The following is an 18,229-nucleotide window of genomic DNA, read 5'->3' on the forward strand; positions in this document are numbered from 1 at the left end:
ACACTCTATTTAGTTTAACATTTTTGTATTTATTTCATTAACAATACGCATGTGGAAACTGTACCTTGCACCGAAAGTGTGATTTCACAAATGGTGCTGCTCGGGATGAGGTTGTTTTTGAAAAGGGAGCATCATTAGTAAATCACAGGGTAGGTGGTACCCACAGATGACAAAAATCATAAAGTAGTGACTCAAATTTGGGAAGCAATACAGAGGAAGGCATTGCAGCACCAAATGGCTACGTAATTGAAATAAGGAAGTGTGAAGTGAAGAAAGCAGTCCATGCACGTTACCAATTCTGTTGTTCATATCTCCTAAGAAGAGGGGGAAAGTCCTAACTCCTCTGAAACTTTCCCCATGCTTTGGGTCCCACTGAGCTCTTTTCCCACAGTTCTGACAGTTGGCACCAATAGTTCTTGGATTTATCATTCATTACCCATGATGGGTGTGTGTATGTGTGTGTGTGTGTGTACATGTGAGAGTACGGAGGAGGGGTGTATGCATGCATGCATAAGTATGTGTGTGCACGTGTGTCTTGCCTCACCTACATAGGAGAAGTTTTGCCCCAGGCTATTCCACGTACTCAAACACCTGAAATTATGGACAAAATATCTAGAAAACTTCTAGAAACACTGTTCCACCAAACTTTTTTAAATATGCAATTTTGCAGCCATAAAAAAGAATGAGTTTGTGTCCTTCTCAGGGACATGGAAGAAGCTGGAAGCCATCATTCTCAGCAAACTAACACAGGAACAGAAAACCAAATGCTGCATGTTCTCACTCACAAGTGGGAGTTGAACAATGAGAACACATGGACACAGGGAGGGGAACATCACACAATGGGGCCTGTCGGGCAGTGGGAGGCTAGGGGAGGGAGAGAGAGCGTTAGGACAAATATCTAATGCATGTGGGTCTTGAAACTTAGATGATGGGTTGACAGGTGCAGCAAACCACCATGGCACATGTATACCTGTGTAACAAACCTGCACATTCTGCACATGTATCCCAGAACTTAAAGTAATATATACTTTAACATATGCAATTTTGCCCTGGATCCCCATCTGTCATCCAATTCCCAATACCAATAAAGATAAAAGGGATTTCCTGCATCTAAGCTTTTAAAAGAGTGTGCAGCAGGCAGTTAAAAAATCAACAAGTGTCTAATGTGTTGTCTTTTTCTGGGAAAAGAGAATCATCATCTGGTTGAGTTGACCACCATTTCAGCTCAGGTGTGAGGAATCCGGCTATCAGGCAGCCCAGGCTGTGAATCTCACCTACCATGCCTCACCCACACCACAAACGCGTGTGAAACGGCACTCAGTGAAATGAGTAGGCCCTTTGGATTTTGTTGTTGTTGACAAAACATACAGCCCAGAGCCCAGTGTCCCTCTGTAAGTGGTGGGAGGAGCCGTGTGGCTTCCCTCGTCTGTGGCTTCCCCTGGCCATGCAGTAGTGGCGGCCTCACCTTGGAGTTGCGAAGCAGAGCCCGAGGGATGCAGAGCAGCTGCCTCTGCCCCACAGAGAAGTTTCCACCGTTTTCCACCACATCCGTATGCAGCTTTTTGGGGAACTTTGAGATCTGTGATATGGGAAGAAGAGACAACGTAACCTGGAAGCCACCATGGAGGAGACCCAACCTGACCTCGTCAGTGTCCCACTGTTCTGGCTACACTCGAGGGGCCCTCCTCTCTCTACGCTCCAGCTTCTGTCTTCTTGCTCCTTAACTGTGCCTGGCTCACTCTCATCTCTGGGCCTTTGCATACGCTAGCTCCTGTGCCCGGAATGTCCTCTCAAAAGATCTGTCACCGGCTGCCCCTCAGTACTTGGTCTCAGCTCAGCTGTCACCTGTTTAAAGAGACCTTGCCTGGCCACCCAATTGAAAGGAGCTGCTCCCACACCGACGTTTCTATGGGTCTCACTGCTACCTATACAGCCCTCACCAGTAATTGAAAGTGTCTCCTGCACTTACCTGTTGCCTTTGCCTCCCATTGAAGGTAAGTACCAGGAGGACAAGGACCTCATCTGCCTTGCCTTTGCTGTGCCCCTGAGCCCAGAACAGTGTCTGGCACACGGTTGGTGTCTGAGTGCCATCAGCCTTGACTTAGGAATGCCAAGTCATCTCATCTCCATGAGATGATGCCTCCATGACCCGAAGCAACAGCAGCTGGAACACCACGTGAGGGGAGCCCCAAAGGAGCAGCCCCCCATGGGCGATGCAGACTGAGACCAAGACTCGGGCCTTGGAGCTACTTACAGTGTTGATCAGGAACGTCCTCTCCAAGGCATCCCAGATCTGCTGGTCGGTGTGACAGTCAAAGGGATCGAGGTTGAATCTGCCATATGAGAGAAAGACAAGTGTTTGACGACCTCACCTCGCCTTTGAACACTCATTTATATGCCCAGGAATGACCAAGAATGTTAGAACTGGATTATGGGGTTTAGAGAAATGCTTGGAACCATTGTGAGTGGCGATTTCCTGCACCTCCCCAGCACTTGTTCCTTCTGCAGTCAGCAGCCTCACGGTTTGTTTAGGGGGCACCTCCTCTCCAGTCCCCCTGCCCATGTGTTCCAGGGCGGGCTCCACCATCCACTCCAGATGGAGTGAAGGAATCAAGGATAAGTCAATCGACATACAGGGATCCCTGGCCACAGTGCTTAGCTCAGGGTGGGAAAATAACCAATCAGAGTGTATCTGCTACTATGGGAGAAGAGACTTATAGAGAGATTGCAACCATCCTGCCACAGGAGTGGGATACATGGAGCCCCCCAGGGCCCTCATGTGGAGTTAAAAATAAAGCAAGGCAATGCTAGGGGAAAACCAGGCCCTGGAATTCAGCCTTGGCCTCCCCAATATCATGCATGAGTCATTAAAGGCTACTTTTGCTTAAGCCATTTGGGTTTTTATTTTGTGATAGAATGTACATAATATTTATCATTTTAATCACTTAAAAGTGTACGATTCAGCAGCATTAAGTATATTAGTGATGTCACATTACCATCATTTATATCCAAACATTTCTCATCATCCTGCCAGGCACGGTGGCTCATGCCTGTAATTCCAGCACTTTGGGAGGCAGAGGTGGGTGGAACACGTGAGGTCAGGAGTTTGAGATCAGCCTGGCCAACATAGTGAAAACCCGTCTCTACTAAAACTACAAAAATTAGCTAGGTATGGTGATAGGAGGCTGAGACAGGAGAATCACTTAAACCCAGGAAGCAGAGGTTGCAGTGAGCCAAGATGGTGCCACTGCACTCCAGCCTGGGTGACAAAGTGAGACTCCATCTCAAAACAAAACAAAACAAAACGTTTTCATTATCCCCAACAAAAACTCTATATCCATTAAACGGTCTCTTCTTTCCCCTCCCCACCAGCCCCTGGTAACTTCTATTCTACTTTCCATCTACGTGGATTTGCCTAATCCAGCACCTCATCTAAGTGGAATTGCAGGACTTGTCCTTCTGTCTGGCTTCTTTCACTTAGCGTCCATCCATGTTGTAGCATGTATCGTTTCCCTCCTTTTTAGAGCTGCATAATATTCCATTGTATGTATATACCACATTTTGTTTTTCCATTCATCTGTTTATGGACATATGGCTTGTTTCCGCCTATTGGTTACTGTGAGTAGGGCCGCTCTAAACACTCATGGACACGTATCGGTTGAAGTCTCTGCTTTCAACCTTTGGGATATATAACTAGAAGTGAAATTCCTGGATTACATGGTAATTCTAGGTTTTTTTTTTTTTTTTTTGAGACAGGGTCTCACTCTGTTGCCCAGGCCCGAGTACAGTGGTACAAACACAGCTCACTACAGCCTTGACCACTTGGGTTCAAGCAAGCCTCCCACCTGTCTCCTGAGTGGCTGGAATCACAGGCACAGACCACCATGCCCAGCTAATTTCTGTTTACCTTTTTGAAGAAATGTCAAATTGCTTTCCATGCACAATTTTACGTCCCCACTGGCAATGCATGCGAGCTTCAATTTTTCCAGATCCTTGTCAATACTTTTCTTTTTCTTATTGTTACTGCCATTCTAGGAGGTGTGAAGTGGTAGCTCATTGTCGGGGGCTGGCTTTTCTGTTTCTTGCAGTGAGAAGAATTCTAACACCCAGGTAACTGATATAAGAGAGGGGATCTATCTGGACTTTACACCCAGTAAGCTTTACACCTGCATTTGGAACAGGCAGCACTATAGACACTTCTCTGCTTTGCAGCATGCAGCCCTGAGTGAAAGCTGTCAACCTCTGCTTTACCCTTCCCCAGTTGCGTCAGCCACACACATCCTGTGTGTAGGGCTAAAGTGTACTAAGGAAGAGGCAGGTCTTATTTGCACGACACTTGGCATCTCCAGAGCACATTCACGGATGTGCTATCTGACGTGTTCTCCTCCATGAGTGGGTATACCCCTTTCTTATCAGTTTTAAATGGCTTGTTCAAGGTCAAACCATGAGCCAGAATGAGAGCCAGGCTAGAATCAAAGACACTCAGACGTAGTCGGAGGCTTAAAGGTATAGAGCCTTAAGGTAGGATTTCAAGTCCACATTTCTTCCTGTAGGAAGAGGTGGGGGGAATATCGCAAGTTATGGGTTTAGCCCACCTAGGGTTATAGGTCATCTTCACCATTTCTTTGTGTGTCCTTCAACAAGTCCTCTTTCTCTCTATGTTCTGTGACTTCATCTGTAAAATGGGAATGAGAGAGCCTCACAGGTTTGCTGGGACAGTTAAATTACACAGTGTGTTAAAGCATTTGGTTGGCACACGTAAGTGATCAATAAACATTAAGTTCATATTTCTACTAGTTATACCAACACACAGTAGATTTGGCCACATTCTACTGTAACATAGAAATCTAGCACTAAATGTCTTATCATTCCCCTAACATAACCTTTTTTTGTTTGTTTGCTTGCTTGTTTGTTTGTTTTGAGACAGCGTTTCCTGCAGTCGCCCATTCCGGAGTACAGTGGTGCAATCTCGGCTCACTGCAAACTCGGCCTCCCGGGCTCAAACGATTCTCATGCCTCAGCAGCCCTAGTAGCTGGGACTATAGGCATGAGCCACAAAGCTCGGCTAATTTTTGTATTGTTAGTACAGACGGGATTTTGTCCTGTTGGCCAGGCTGTTCTCAAACTCCTGGCCTCAAGTGATCCGCCTGCCTTGGCCTCCCAAAGTGCTGGGATTACAGGTATGAACTACCATGCCCACCTCACAACCCAGTCACTTTGAAACCCTGTGTTTGCACACATATTGTTCCCTCTCCTTGGAAAGAGTTTTCTCTCCTATTTCTGCAAGGGAAGCTCCTACTTAGCTTTCAAGACCCTGATCAAATGTCCCTTCCTCTGGGAAGCCTTTCTGGATTCACTCAGGCAGTGACTCATCTCACTGATAGCTCCTTTAGCACTTTGTTCATTATCTCTGATCTAGCAATTACCTCTTCATACTGTGACTTATTGGGTCTTACCCCTCTACAAAACCACCTTCCCCACCCACACTGTGAGCTCCTGGTGGGGGAACAGGGGAAATGTACATTCATTAAACTGGCTCCAGTCCCTAGCCGAGTGTCCAGAACAGGCAGAGGCTCAGAAAAGGCAAGTTAAATGGGCGGAAGGATGAATGAAGGAATTCATGAAATGAATGAAGCTCTGGGGCTCAGTTAAGACCCTCCTGACTCTAAGAATTCTCCTTCAATATCACACAACATGGGGGACCTAGCCTGCTTTTTATGCATCCGTCTTCCTCAGTCCCCACGCCTTTATGTTCCCTTCCAGATAAAGGGCACTGTCAGCAGAAGCCTAATCTGGATAAAGCTTCGTCCCTGAGTTGACTACTGATGACACAGGAAGTGTAGTGAAGAGGCTGGAAGATCTGGTTCTGTCTGCTTCACTCACTGGGCTGCCTGGACTCTTCCTCACTTCACCCCTGTCCAGAATGTGTACCATTGAAGACGCACTTCCTAAAAACACCCCCAGGGGCTTTGCCCAGTGCACTGAGAGGAGAATAAATCATATCTGGACAAGAAATATGACACTAGCCTGAGTGAAAATGCTTAATGGTGTAGTGAAATTTGACCAATCCCATCAGGGGTTTGTTTCTGTTTTCTGTTTGTTTTTTGAATAGAGTCAGGGTCTTGCTGTGCTGCCCAGGTTGGAGTGCAGTGGCTATTCACAGACACAATCATAGTGTACTACTGCCGAGCTCCTGGGCTCAAGTGATCTTCCTGCCTCAGCCTCCCAAATAGCTGGGAATACAGGTGTGCACCACCATGGCCATCAAGTTTTGAAAATATAAAAATAAGTCTTGTTTTTGTGTAGAACATTATGGTTTACAAAGTGCTCTTGTGTATATTAGGGCCTCATTTAATCCTCAACAGTACTTCAGTGAGGTAAGCCAGGTAGGCATGAGAGGCCCAGCAGGCCAAGGAGGCCTGGAAATCAGGGCATTGGTCACCAGCTCACTGTAGGCAGCCCGGTGCTGGAATCCCGGTCTTGTGACCCCCACTTCCACAAGCTGGCTGCTGGCCCAGCACTCACCTGATGGTTCCTGAGAACAGCACCGGTTCTTGAGGGATCACGGAGAGCTTGGACCGCAAGTCCTCCAGGCCAATGCTGCAAATGTCCACGCCATCAATGAGAATTCGGCCTGCCATGGGCTCCACGAGGTGGAAAAGAGCCACTCCCAAGGAGGACTTCCCTGCGGGGCGAGAACCAAGCAGGGCCTCAGTTTCCTGCATCTGCACTAGTGGAGGCACAGGTCACACGTGGAGATCGCACCTGGCCCGCTGCCCTCCATGGCCCATTCTTCATCACTGTGGGCCCTGAGAGGGTAGAACAGGGCTGGCGTCTCTGCTCCGGGTGGTACCCAGAGCCATGAGCAGCTTCATACAGCCTATGCCAGAGGACACACGTGGGACCTCTGGATCAAAGCCAGCCCACAGACGTGTTTTGTTTCATACACCCAACATTAAGGTTATTTTTAAATTCCTTGCCAGCAATTAAAAAAATTCTAGATATAACAATTCAAATTGCATGTTTCTCTTGAAACTCAGTAGAACCGGCAACACTGGACCCATATCATCCCCCCAGCTCAGCTAGAACTCAGCGTAGCACTTGGTTGAAACAGAGGCATTCTGCGGTCACCACCCGCCCTCCCCACTCCCCGTACATCATACCGAGACCCATGGTACTCAGCTATGTCACTTGCCAGGTCCCAAAGCATTGGAGGTTTCAACCCTGTTCTCAAAGTTAAGTTCTATGAGGGTAGAAGCTCTGTGTCCTGTTACCTTTAGCTTCCCAGGCACATAGTAGGTGCTCAGTAAATACCTACTGAATGAATATCGTCAGTAGGGTCAGAATCTACTAACAGCTTCTCTCTGCCAGATCCCAGCCCTCTCAGGGTTTCCACCAATCAGCAGGCAGGTGGAAAATAGCAAGGGAACAACACACAAAAGGACATATCCGGAAGCTCTTCATGCTGCAACGGTGTGAACAGTGCAGGAGTGCCGAGGAGACGGAGACCAGGAAGGCTCTCATCATCCAGGGGGCTGCTGGAGGAGGCAGCTCTGGGGTGCCCAGGGGTGGGGGATAGGTGACAAGAACCAAGTCTGAACAGTATCTTCTGAACAGTGCAAAGAGGCAGAGGGAGGGGGACTTGGGCCAGATCTCCCAAAAGTGACAGGAGAGGAAGACAGGGAGAGAAACTGAGGAGGAGAAAGGAAAGTGGGAGAGGAAGGACGAGACAGAGGCTGATGAGAGTGGTGCAGGAAACGGATGGAGAGGGAGGAAAGGGGAGTCGGATTTGACTTTTTTCCTGCTCTTGACCCTGGCAGGGCCCTGCACTGCCCCTCCAAAAGTGCTCCTGCCCAGACCCCTCATGCCTCAACTTAAACACCAGAGCCCAGGCATCCACAGCCCCGTAGCATTAGTCCCGTTACTCTGCGTAATACCACCCCGTTTATTTCCTTCCTGGCAGCCACTGCAGCCTGCAGCTGTCATATCCACATCTTTATTTGCTGGTCTATTTAACATCTCTCTCCTCCATTGGAATCTCGTGACCACAGGAACCTTGGGTTTTGCTGAGCAAACACATGCTCCCAAATAGGTCTAGTGCCCAAAGGGCAAAGGGGGTGTCGGGGATGCTCCCCTGGGAAGCTCAGCTCACCAGAGCCCGTCCTTCCTACGATGCCCACCACTTCACCGCTGTGGATGGTCAGGTTGATGCCATTAAGCACGATGGGTGTGTTGTCTCTGTATTTCATATGATAATCCTGGAATGTGATTTCCCCTTGCTGTGGCCACCCCGGAGGACAACTTGTGCCTTCCATGTGGAAAGGAGCCTCCGAGACACACATCTTGTTTTTGAAGAAAGAAAAAGAAATCAATAGTCATCCATCTTGGCCCATCCCCTGCGGACCTGCCAGCTTCCCACTGTAGGGGGTGTGACCTACCCCAGCCTGCCCTGGGCCAAGGTCGAGCCCCCCTGCTGTGTAATCAGAGAAACATTCCCCACTCCCATCCCCTAAAACACATAAAATTCTCCCCAGAAGAGTGAGAAAGCTGCATAGCTAATTCCCTTGTTATTAACATAGAGCACTCTTCCTGATTTTCCGTGTGACTCTAAAGAAGCAGAATCTAAGATAATGACAGTAAAGGCAGCAGAGACTTGCCCCTTAGGGGGGGTTTCATAGCTCAGAGCCCTTGTGCAGACTTAATCTCTATCCTCATCCTATGAGACAGGCCTTTTTAGAGGTATTTCCCAGGTGAGAAGATAGAGGCTCCAACAACTTGCTTAAGATCAACAACTTATTCAAGATAAGTTTAACAACTTACTGAAGACCACACAGTTTCAGGCTGGAACTCAACCCAGATCTGCCTAACACCGAGCCCACTCTGCATGGAATACAGCTGGGTGTGTTGGAAAAAACACGGGAGAAGAAGTTGGGTCTACCCCACCGGCTGCAAGCCACAGCTCTCCAGGCTGGTGCCATGTCATGGCAGCATCCCTGGGCAGGAAATCAGGGCATTACAAAGCATGAATTCCACTCCTGTAACGACGCAGGAGACCTGCTTTGCAGACGGCGCTGCCAGCCCCAGCCTGTGTGATCTTAAGCAAATGCTCTGCCTGGCCCAACCTTGGTTTCCTCATATGAAAAATGTGGATACTCATTCAATCAACCTAATAAAATTGTTCCATGATCCCATGAGATAGTCTAGACAAAGGGCTTAGCACCATGCCTATCCCGCAGAAAGGACTCAATCCCAATAATAAAGAACACGATGCAGCCTCACTGTGGGCTGCGCGGTGTGCTAAGTGCTTTATGTGTTGTATCATTTCAACTTTGTGATGATCCGATGAAGTGATACTATCATCTTTCTCATTGCAGAGATGGGGAAAAGAGAGTTTGAATAAGTTTCCCAGTTATTCCGATGACTCAAATGACAAAGCTTAGCTTGAACCCAGGAAATCTGGCTACAGAAACTGCACTCTTAACCACCACAACATAAACAGAAGCAATAATAGGAACAATGATTATTGTCATTATTATTGTACTGGGCAAACCTCTCATTTCTAAGAGGAACAGATTATCTCCTTTTCACCCCAGGAATGCCGTGAGGGATTTGGACAAAGTGAGCAGACAGCTGTGGAAGAGCTTCAGCGAAATGGTCAACAAAAGTCCAGGGAAGACAGGGAGGAAGGGCCAGGAGCCTGGAGCTTCCTGGGACAGTCTCAGGGCTCTGGGGCTGGTGGGGCTTGCAGACATCACAGAAGTCATGCCCCAACTTGCAGACCTCCCCATGCCAGACCCAGCCCTGAAGTCCACCACCTTCATGTACCGTAGCATTCCTCTCTGCTGCCATGAAGTGTGCCTCTGTCTCCGAGGCAATCCGGGAAGTGGCCTGGAAGTTGGATGCCATCTGGAAGGAAGGAGAAGTGTCTGGGGCTCAAGAGGCTGCTGGGGTGTGCTCAGGCTCTCAATGCTGCTGAAAACCACTGATTACCATTGCCCCGAGTGACCCCTGAAACCAAGATAACTTTCCTACAAAGAATGGAGCAGAGGCCCTGGTGCCCTCTTAGCCCACTTCTGAGTTTAGCTGCCGCTGTGATGGGCAGTTCTGGGGGAGAACCTCCCCAGACGCTGTTCCCCCTCTGTGTGTCTTTCTGCTGAAGACCTCTGCCAACATCACGGCAGCCACCCAGCCCTGCACGAGGGCATCCCAGAAACCCAGGAGACATAAGGCTACTGAGAATGAGCTTTGACTGATGGGGAACAAGAGCTGGCAGAGATAAATGCTCCCATCTCTCAGCCTTTGAGAGCATGGTCCTGGGAATACCGCATACGCTGATCAGGAGATCCCAAGACAGTTGAGCCCTAGTGACATAGAACAGGGACCCCAGTGTCACACTCCCCTGATGATTTCCTCCTCCCCTGTCTTACTGGCCTGCTCCCTCAATTCTGGTTCCAGGGAGCACCTCCCAAAGAAGTCGCCTGCACCCGAGTTCCTGTCTCAGGTCATGCCTTCGGGGAAACCCAGGCTAAAGGAGTTAGGGACTCTTGGAAATTGGAGGCACCAAAGATAAGGAAACTGAGGCTCCAAAAGAAGAAATGACATCCACAGAATCATCTAGAAGCTGGAGGCAGAGCAGGGGTTGGAGCCCCAGTCTATATCCTCCATTATGATGGTCCAAGAAACAGGCAAACAGGACATGCGGGGGTGCTGGGTAACACATTCATCAAACATTCACTCGACAAACTCTGGTAGATGGCTCTGTGCCAGGTGCTGGACCAGGCTCCATGTCCCAAAGGGCAGCAGACACAGGCCTGCCCTTGAGGAGCTCCCAGATAGATGGGAAGCCAGACAAGGCAACAGAGAATAAAGTGCAAAGGGGCGCATTCCACGACGGAGAAGCCTAGAATGCCACTGGGATGCACAGGAGGGGCCCTAGATGAGGGCACAGGGAAGGATTCCAGGAAAAATCAGCACTGGAGTGACATTTTTCAGGTGAAGAAAGATGTAGCAGGCTAAACATGGGTAGAGAAGTGTGTTCCAAACGGAACAGCCTATATAAGCAAGCCCTGAAAGCAGCACATTAGCAGAATACATCCAGGCACCCAGAAGCCCTTTGTCTATGGCTGAAACAAAGGGTGTGGAAGGAGGGGAAGCCCTCTGTAAGTCAGAGAAGGTGGGCGCCATGATGAAACGGTGCTTAGTCTGGAAAGGAGGCCAGGGTGGGTTGGAAGACTGCTTTTCCTCCCAGCCCCCAGTGGATCACACCCTGCAGGCTGCCTTGCCAGCATCATGTTCAGGTGTCTGGTGGCCTTATGCTTCAGGGAAATGATTAGGTTGATCCAAACCAATCACAATAATGCTACTCCTCTTGCTAGAGATTGGGTTAGGTGTGGGCCCATGATGCCATTCTGGCCATTGCAGGATGAGGAGGCATCAGATGGGTACACTCTTCAAAACTTCTCTTAGCTCTTAAAAAGGAACACAGGGAAAAAATTATCTCCTCTCCAACCTTCGACTGCTGTTGTGTGAGGATGTGTCGCTTGGGGCTGCAGCAGTCCCTTTGTGACCATCAGTACAGATAGATTTCCAGACACAGCCAGGCTGTGGATGCCAGCACAGAAAGACAGAACGATCAAGGGTTTGTGCTAGGCCACTAAATAAGCCAACTAAGCATAGCCCTACCCCAGCCTTCTGGTTACGTGAGAGAATAAGTTTCCAGATGGTTGAGGTCATTTTGAGTTGGTTCGTTGGCTTGCAGCCAGATGTATCTCTGGCATTTACTGAGAAGCCTCTTAGGGCTGCAAAGCAATGTGATGTGTGATTCCTGCCTCCCAACGCTCAAATGTAATTTTCTCAAAAGTGCATGCAGAAGTCAGTGAGGTTCTGGCTTGACTGAAGCAGAGAGAGCCCATCGAGGTCAGGATCCCACAGCTGAGGTGTGGTAGACAGGAGACAGAGCTTCTGAAGGCTTCTGAACAAGGCAGTGACATGATGAAAACTATAATTAAACATTACTCTGGTGAGAGTGTGGAAGGTGGCTTGGAAAGTGCTGAGGGACTGGGAACTGGGAAGTTATTACCAGGACGAATATAAGATGCTCAAATAGGACAGCAGCCCTTGAAAAGAAAGAATGACCCTCAAGGGCCATTTTGAAGCAGTCAGTGCCCCAGGCACAGATTCCCATTAGAGTCTCCTGTGGAGCAAGTGCCTGCTGTGAACGGTGCACCCTGGGAGAGACGAGCCTCTGCCTCGCGCCCTACAAGGACTGTGCTTAGGGCAGCACCAGCACTGGGCAACCTTCACCTTGAGCGTTGCCCCCTGGTCCGTGTCCTGCTGCAGCAGCAAGAGGGATTTCTGGGCCTCAGTGATTCCGAATTCCCTAAGACACTGGGGTGGCGCCTCTCCCTCAGACTGCAGGAGGTTTGAGGGTCACGCTGCACCGGTGCATGTGTGTGTGTCAGACAGAGAGAGAATGTGAGCCCGTGCACACACCTGTCTCTTATTGGCTGTGGGAACATGAACATGGCCAACTTACTTCAACTCTCTAAACCCTAAGTTTTCTATTTGTAAGACAGGAACGATAGTAGCTAATAGTTATTGAGCATTTATTCCAGGCCAGGCACTATTCTAGCTTTTTACAAGCATTAAGTCTCACATTTACACATAAGTCTCACAAGTCTATAATTTTGAAGCTTTTATTATCTCCCTTTTACAGATGAGGAATCCCAGGCACAGAGAGGTTAACCAATTTACCCAAAGCCACACAGCTAATAATGGGCAAAGCCTGTTTGAACCTAGATATTCCAAACCACATGTTCTTAACCACTTTGCTCATCTCATACCGTGTGGTGAGCACTGAATGCCTGGAAGACAGCACAGCCAGTGCCTGGCATAGCACCAGCTCAGTGGAAGCTCCCAGGCATCTGAGGGTGAGGATCGCATAGCTGTCTGAATGGCCCATGTGTCTGCAGAAGGCTCTGCCCATACAGGCATGCGTGTGCATGTACAGGAGTGCATGTGTGTGCTGGAGTGCACACATGTGTAGAAGTGCATCTATGTGCTGGAGTGCATGTGTATGCTCGCCTTCTGCAATTGGCTACTTTGCTGTCTCCTCGTGGTCAGCTCTGAATTGGGAAGTCTGTATTCAAAGGTATTTAATAGAATCAAAAGACACTGGGAGTGAAGGGGAGCCCACAGGCGACAGAGTCCAGTGCTCATACCATGCAGATGGGGAAACTGAGACCCAGACAGAGGAAGGAGTTGTCCAAACAGATGCATGTTAGCAGAGCTGGAACAAGAACCCTGGCCTCTTGGTTTCCTGGTTGCTCTCTTTGTACCTAAACATTGCTATCCTGATCGAGGCCAGAACGTAAGGTGTCATCGAATACCTGAGGACCCCCTGAGTCTGCCCAGGCGCCCCAGGTAAAGGAAGAGCAAAGCCCAGAGAGGCCCCACACAGAGTCACCCCCTCACCTGCAGCACGAGGCTGATAGCCATGGCTTTAAAGGGGTAGGGGCTGGAGGAAACGCCAAAAGCCGTGAACAAGGCGACAGCCAAGGTCACAAGGTTGGTCATGATCTCCAGCCTCAACGCCAGCCATCGCGTGGAAGACAGAAACAACAGCAGGTGGTTAGATTCTGATTATCGGTCAGCCTCTTAAACCTGAGAAGGAAAGCACAGACTGAGAACCACGTGTTCGTCTGACCCAGGGTCTCCCTAGGGTAGATGCCGGCTGTTTCCTGCAGCATCCAGTTCCCTACACCCAGCAGCAGGCCCTGATTTTTCTCTGGGAAGCTCCTTCCTACCCCTTTCTCAACCATGAATTTGCGTGGAGTTGCCCTGACTCCCAACCCAGACTGAGGAGTAGGCTCTGCTGGTAAAGCCCATCCTTAGCACACGCTCTTTGTCCAACCTTTGTGACTCATTCAGGGATGGGTGAGTTACCCTAAATTGACTACAGAGAGTGAATAAATGCCAGGACGTGTGAGTGAGTGCGGTGAGTGGTCCCTTTCAGCAAGATGATGGGAGATCTGAAACTACCATTCTTCTACTTCTTCTACTAAGAGGGGAGCCTGGAGTCGCCAGAGGGTCTCTGAGAGCTTGAAGGTAAAATAACACCGTGGAAGTCAGAGCTGTGAAACCAAGACACTAGGGGAACATTAGCTGAGTCTCTAGATTAAGCCTCACTTGAAGCCAAGTCCTCCTCCCCAGCCTTTTGTTAGGAAAATTGTTGTAAGTACCAAGAGATTAAAAGCTTGATTTAATGCACATCTGTATACCCTCTAATGAAACTTTTTTAAAGTACCAAGAAATTAAAAAGTGATCCCATTAACATCTGTATACCCACTACCTAATTGTTACTATTTTGCCATATATAAGTCATATTTTAAGCTAGTTTGAATTAGTTTCTCTGCCACTTCCAACCAATAGAGACTTACCAATTTCCACATTTCACATACCACATCACAGTTTTCCGTATCAATCCCAACCTATACTGTTATTTGATTAAAATTCTTATTTTACTTACTTTGAGAATGTACGTTAAAAGAAACTTTAATCACAACCTTAAATTACATAAATAGCGGGTTTGATGTGTTAGTTGCATTTTTTCTGAAGTACATTGAAATAAACCTTCGATTATTGAAATTAAATGTTCATTTCCATGTCAACTAAAACCCTCTTAGCATCTGAGTGGGCTATCGCGCCAGCACTGTGGCCCTTCTGATTCACTCTGTCTATACCCTTTGAACCTTTGCATAAGACATTCCAAATTCTGTCCACCTTACCTTTCTATACTGATTGAGTCACCCCCACCTTGAGGCCTTCCCAGATTTAACATGACAGACCCTAGTCACTCTGTGGCCCTTCTTCAAGCCACCTTGCTAACCTTCAAACCTACGCCCCCCATCTCATGGTCTTTGCATTTACTGTCCCCTCTGCTTGGAGAGTTCCTACTCACATATTTCCATAGCTCAACCCACACTTCATTTAGATATATGCCCACAGTCCTTTTCTCTGAGACCTTCCCCAACGACAGCTCCAATCCCTCCAGTCTCTCTCTGTCCCCTTGTCTTGGTATATACCTTGAGGCAGGGTTCTCAGTGTGGGCTGAACGAATGCACCGCTCCAAGATCGCCTCAGTCCTAGAGTCTGCACAGACCTCGAGTGGTCTGTAATGCCACTGAGGGAGTAGGTGCCACAGTTCATCCAATATCCCAGCTAACTGAGCACATACCATCTCCCAAATGTGTACCCAAGTCTTACACGGGCTTCAAGGCCAGATCAGACGCCACCTCCTCTCGAAACCCTTCTCTGATCCCCCCAGGCCACCTCCTTCCCCTCTGGACTCTCAGGCAGTTTATAGGACCCTCTGTTATGCCATCCATCTTCTTCAATCACGTATAATTGCAAAAACATGTGCCTGTTTCTCCCTTTCCCACCAGATTCTCAACTTCTTGTAGGTGAAGACCATATCTGATTGATGTCTAAAAACAGATAAATTCATACTACACCATGAAACCTCAACAACAACCTTAGGACTTGTTTGCTTGTTTGTTTCAACAAACATTTAGGAGGCAAATCTATGGCGTGAGTAGTGAACGAAGTTCTATTATTTAGAAAGCTATCGTTCCTCATCATTTTGTTAGTTAGTTACTTCTTTGGAAGTTAAAGAAATAACATAATGCAAGATGTGTTTGCGTGATAGTATACCTTATCATTGAACGTATGTTTACATATATGTACCTATGTAGACAATATATCCAAGGTCTTTAAAGTTTACAAACATTTTTCCTATCATTTACATTTTGCATTCTTATAAATGATATAATGGCTCAGCAGGCTCTGGAGGCTCAGAAAAATAAGTACGTAGAACAATGTGTTCTCGGATGCTTTTGAAGATGATGCCATTTTCACATGTTCTATTCCCTCCCCACTCCCCACCACCTCTGCGGTTCCAGCATTCTCAAATGGCAGCAGAAGGACTCACTGGCTGATGAAGTCTTCAGTTTTTCCATAGACATGGATGGAGCTCAGGCCTTGCACAGAAGTGAGGATGTGGCAGAATAAAGGGGACCGGCTGTAGTTCTCCAGTCTCTTGAACACACCGATGGCCTTCTTGAACATCCTGCATGGACAGTGGAGGTGAGGGACCTGGGCTGTCCATCTCTGGGACCATCTAGTCTGGGTTGGTCCCAGCCTCACTCCCCAAGTCACAAGCAAAAAGAATCTACTCACATATAATAAATGAGGCAAGTAACGATGATTATGGCTCCCATCAACAGGATATACGGAGACAACGTACTGACAATCAACAGGAGGGTGGTCACTATCAAGAACAGGAGCAGGAACTCCTCTGCCATGATGGGCAAGAGCTGGTCCAGCTCATCCCTGCGAAGCAGTTCAAGAGCCAGCCTGTTGGGGTGGTGTCAAAGAAACTCATAGGGCAGTGGAAAACCTGCAGGGACAAAATCAACGTGGACCATGAGAGGAGCTGCAGGCCCTCCTTGAGATTGAATGAAGATGTCTGTTACCCTTGACTCTGAAAACCCACAGGATGCAATCCCAGGGGTCTCCAGGGCAGGCAGTGTAGAGCAATGGTTTAAAAGCATGGATGGGCTCTGCAGTCCATCTGCTGGGCTCCACTGCTACCTGACTCCTCCACCTACTGCTGTCTGACCTCAGGCAGGTACTGAGCTCCTCTGAGTCTCAAGCTCCTCGTTAGTGAAATGGGGATGGAAACGATGCCTCATACAGTGTGATGAGGACTGCACAACTCTTCAAATATGTTAAACACTGAGGTATATAATTTAAAATGGTGAATGTATGGTATATGAATTATATCCTGTAATGCTATTAGAGAGAGAGACAGAGAATACATTGAAAGTGCTCAGAGTGGTGCCTGCCCCTGAGGTAGGGGCTTGAACACCAGACCAAATTGAGGACTAGCTAAAACAGGGATGGGGTGGAAGTCATTTTCCATATGGTACGCCACCAGTATGTCATGTCAGTTTATCGTTGCCATGGCAACACCCAAGACTTACCACCCCTTTCTGGGTCATCAATGATGACTTGGAAATTACCACCCTTTTCCTACAAACTTCTGTATAAACTGTCCCTTAATCTACATGTAATTAAAAGTGGGTATAAATAGACCAGGCACAGTGGCTCACGCCTGTAATCCCCGCACTTCGGGAGGCCGAGGCGGGCGGATCACAAGGTCAGGAGATGGAGACCATCTTGGCTGACCTGATGAAACTCCATCTCTACCAAAAATACAAAAACAATTAGCTGGGCACTGTAATTAGCACGTGCCTATAATCCCAGCTACTTGGGAGGCTGAGGCAGGAGAACAGCTTGAACCCAGGAGGTGGAGGTTGCAGTGAGCCCAGATTGTGCCACTGCACTCCAGCCTAGGTGACAGAGCGGGACTCTGCCAAAATAAAAATAAAAAAAAAAAAAGGGTATAAATATGACTGCAAAGCTGCCCTGAGCTGCTGCTCTAGGCACACTGCCTACGGGATAGCCGTGCTCTGCAGGGAGTCACAGAGCTGCAACACTGGCAACACTGCCAGAACACCAACACTGACACTTCAGTACAGCTGTTTTCTTCTACCCTACCACTGGCTTGCCCTTGAATTCTTCCCTGGGAAAAGCCAAGAACCCTCATGGACTAAGCCCCAGTCTAGGGTTTGGCTGCCCTGCTTCACCCCCAGTATGCATTCTACCAATACCAGCTCTTATTATTGTCTATAGATGGGACCATTTTTCTCAGAACTGCCAGAGATTACGAGCAGCAATCCCACTGTGACTGCACACGATCTGGACCCTTGGGTCAAACTTAGCTATAACTGCCCCCTTCTTGAAGGTGGTGCCTCCAAGCTGATCTCTAACAGCCAGCGGACATGAGGCCCTGTGGAGATCAAACAACATTTCAAACCACAAGGGCTCTAGCAAAAAAGCATTTAGTTTGGTGTCCTTGTTTTGCAGATGAGAAAACTGAAGATCATAGAAGAGGAAGTGGCCTTGTGACTTACTCAAGGTTACCCAAGTGGTTAAGATCAAAACCAAGATCCAATCAGGCCTTCTGAGGCTTCCCCAAGCCTGCACAGTGACTCTTCACAGAAGGCAAAAAAAGGTTCACGGCACTGACCGAATGGCCACCCACCTTTCCCATGTACTTCTCAAGCTATAATGCAAGAAGTAGAAATGAATAGAAGCCAATGGTATC

At 48.2% G+C, this 18,229-nt stretch overlaps 1 protein-coding gene across 25 annotated transcripts in view; it reads right to left on the reverse strand.

Moving 5' to 3' along the window:
- Positions 1-18,229, reverse strand: part of LOC110568866 (ATP-binding cassette sub-family C member 11-like) — a 92,457-nt gene that overhangs the window by 5,755 nt on the left and 68,473 nt on the right. For 11 of the 25 annotated variants that reach the window (XR_010344812.1, XR_010344810.1, XR_010344809.1 and 8 more), the window contains 3 exons: positions 6,526-6,685; positions 2,255-2,333; positions 1,466-1,579 (listed from right to left, as the gene is read on the reverse strand). Coding sequence is in view for 2 of the 25 variants with exons in the window: in XM_064383013.1 (XP_064239083.1) it covers positions 1,466-1,579; positions 2,255-2,333; positions 6,526-6,685; positions 8,153-8,342; positions 9,826-9,906; positions 13,474-13,585; positions 15,989-16,126; positions 16,237-16,361 (999 nt within the window). In the remaining 23 variants the exon portion in view is untranslated. Of the gene's footprint in view, positions 1-1,465; positions 1,580-1,969; positions 2,334-6,525; positions 6,686-8,152; positions 8,343-9,825; positions 9,907-13,473; positions 13,660-15,988; positions 16,127-16,236; positions 16,457-18,229 lie in introns of those variants that run through there. The other 14 variants (XR_010344806.1, XR_010344805.1, XR_010344808.1 and 11 more) reach the window with 6 other exon arrangements.

Source organism: Aotus nancymaae, unplaced genomic scaffold (assembly GCF_030222135.1).
Source record: "Aotus nancymaae isolate 86718 unplaced genomic scaffold, 86718_ANA_hifiasm-v0.15.2.pri h1tg000030l, whole genome shotgun sequence".
NCBI classification, from domain to species: domain Eukaryota; kingdom Metazoa; phylum Chordata; class Mammalia; order Primates; family Aotidae; genus Aotus; species Aotus nancymaae.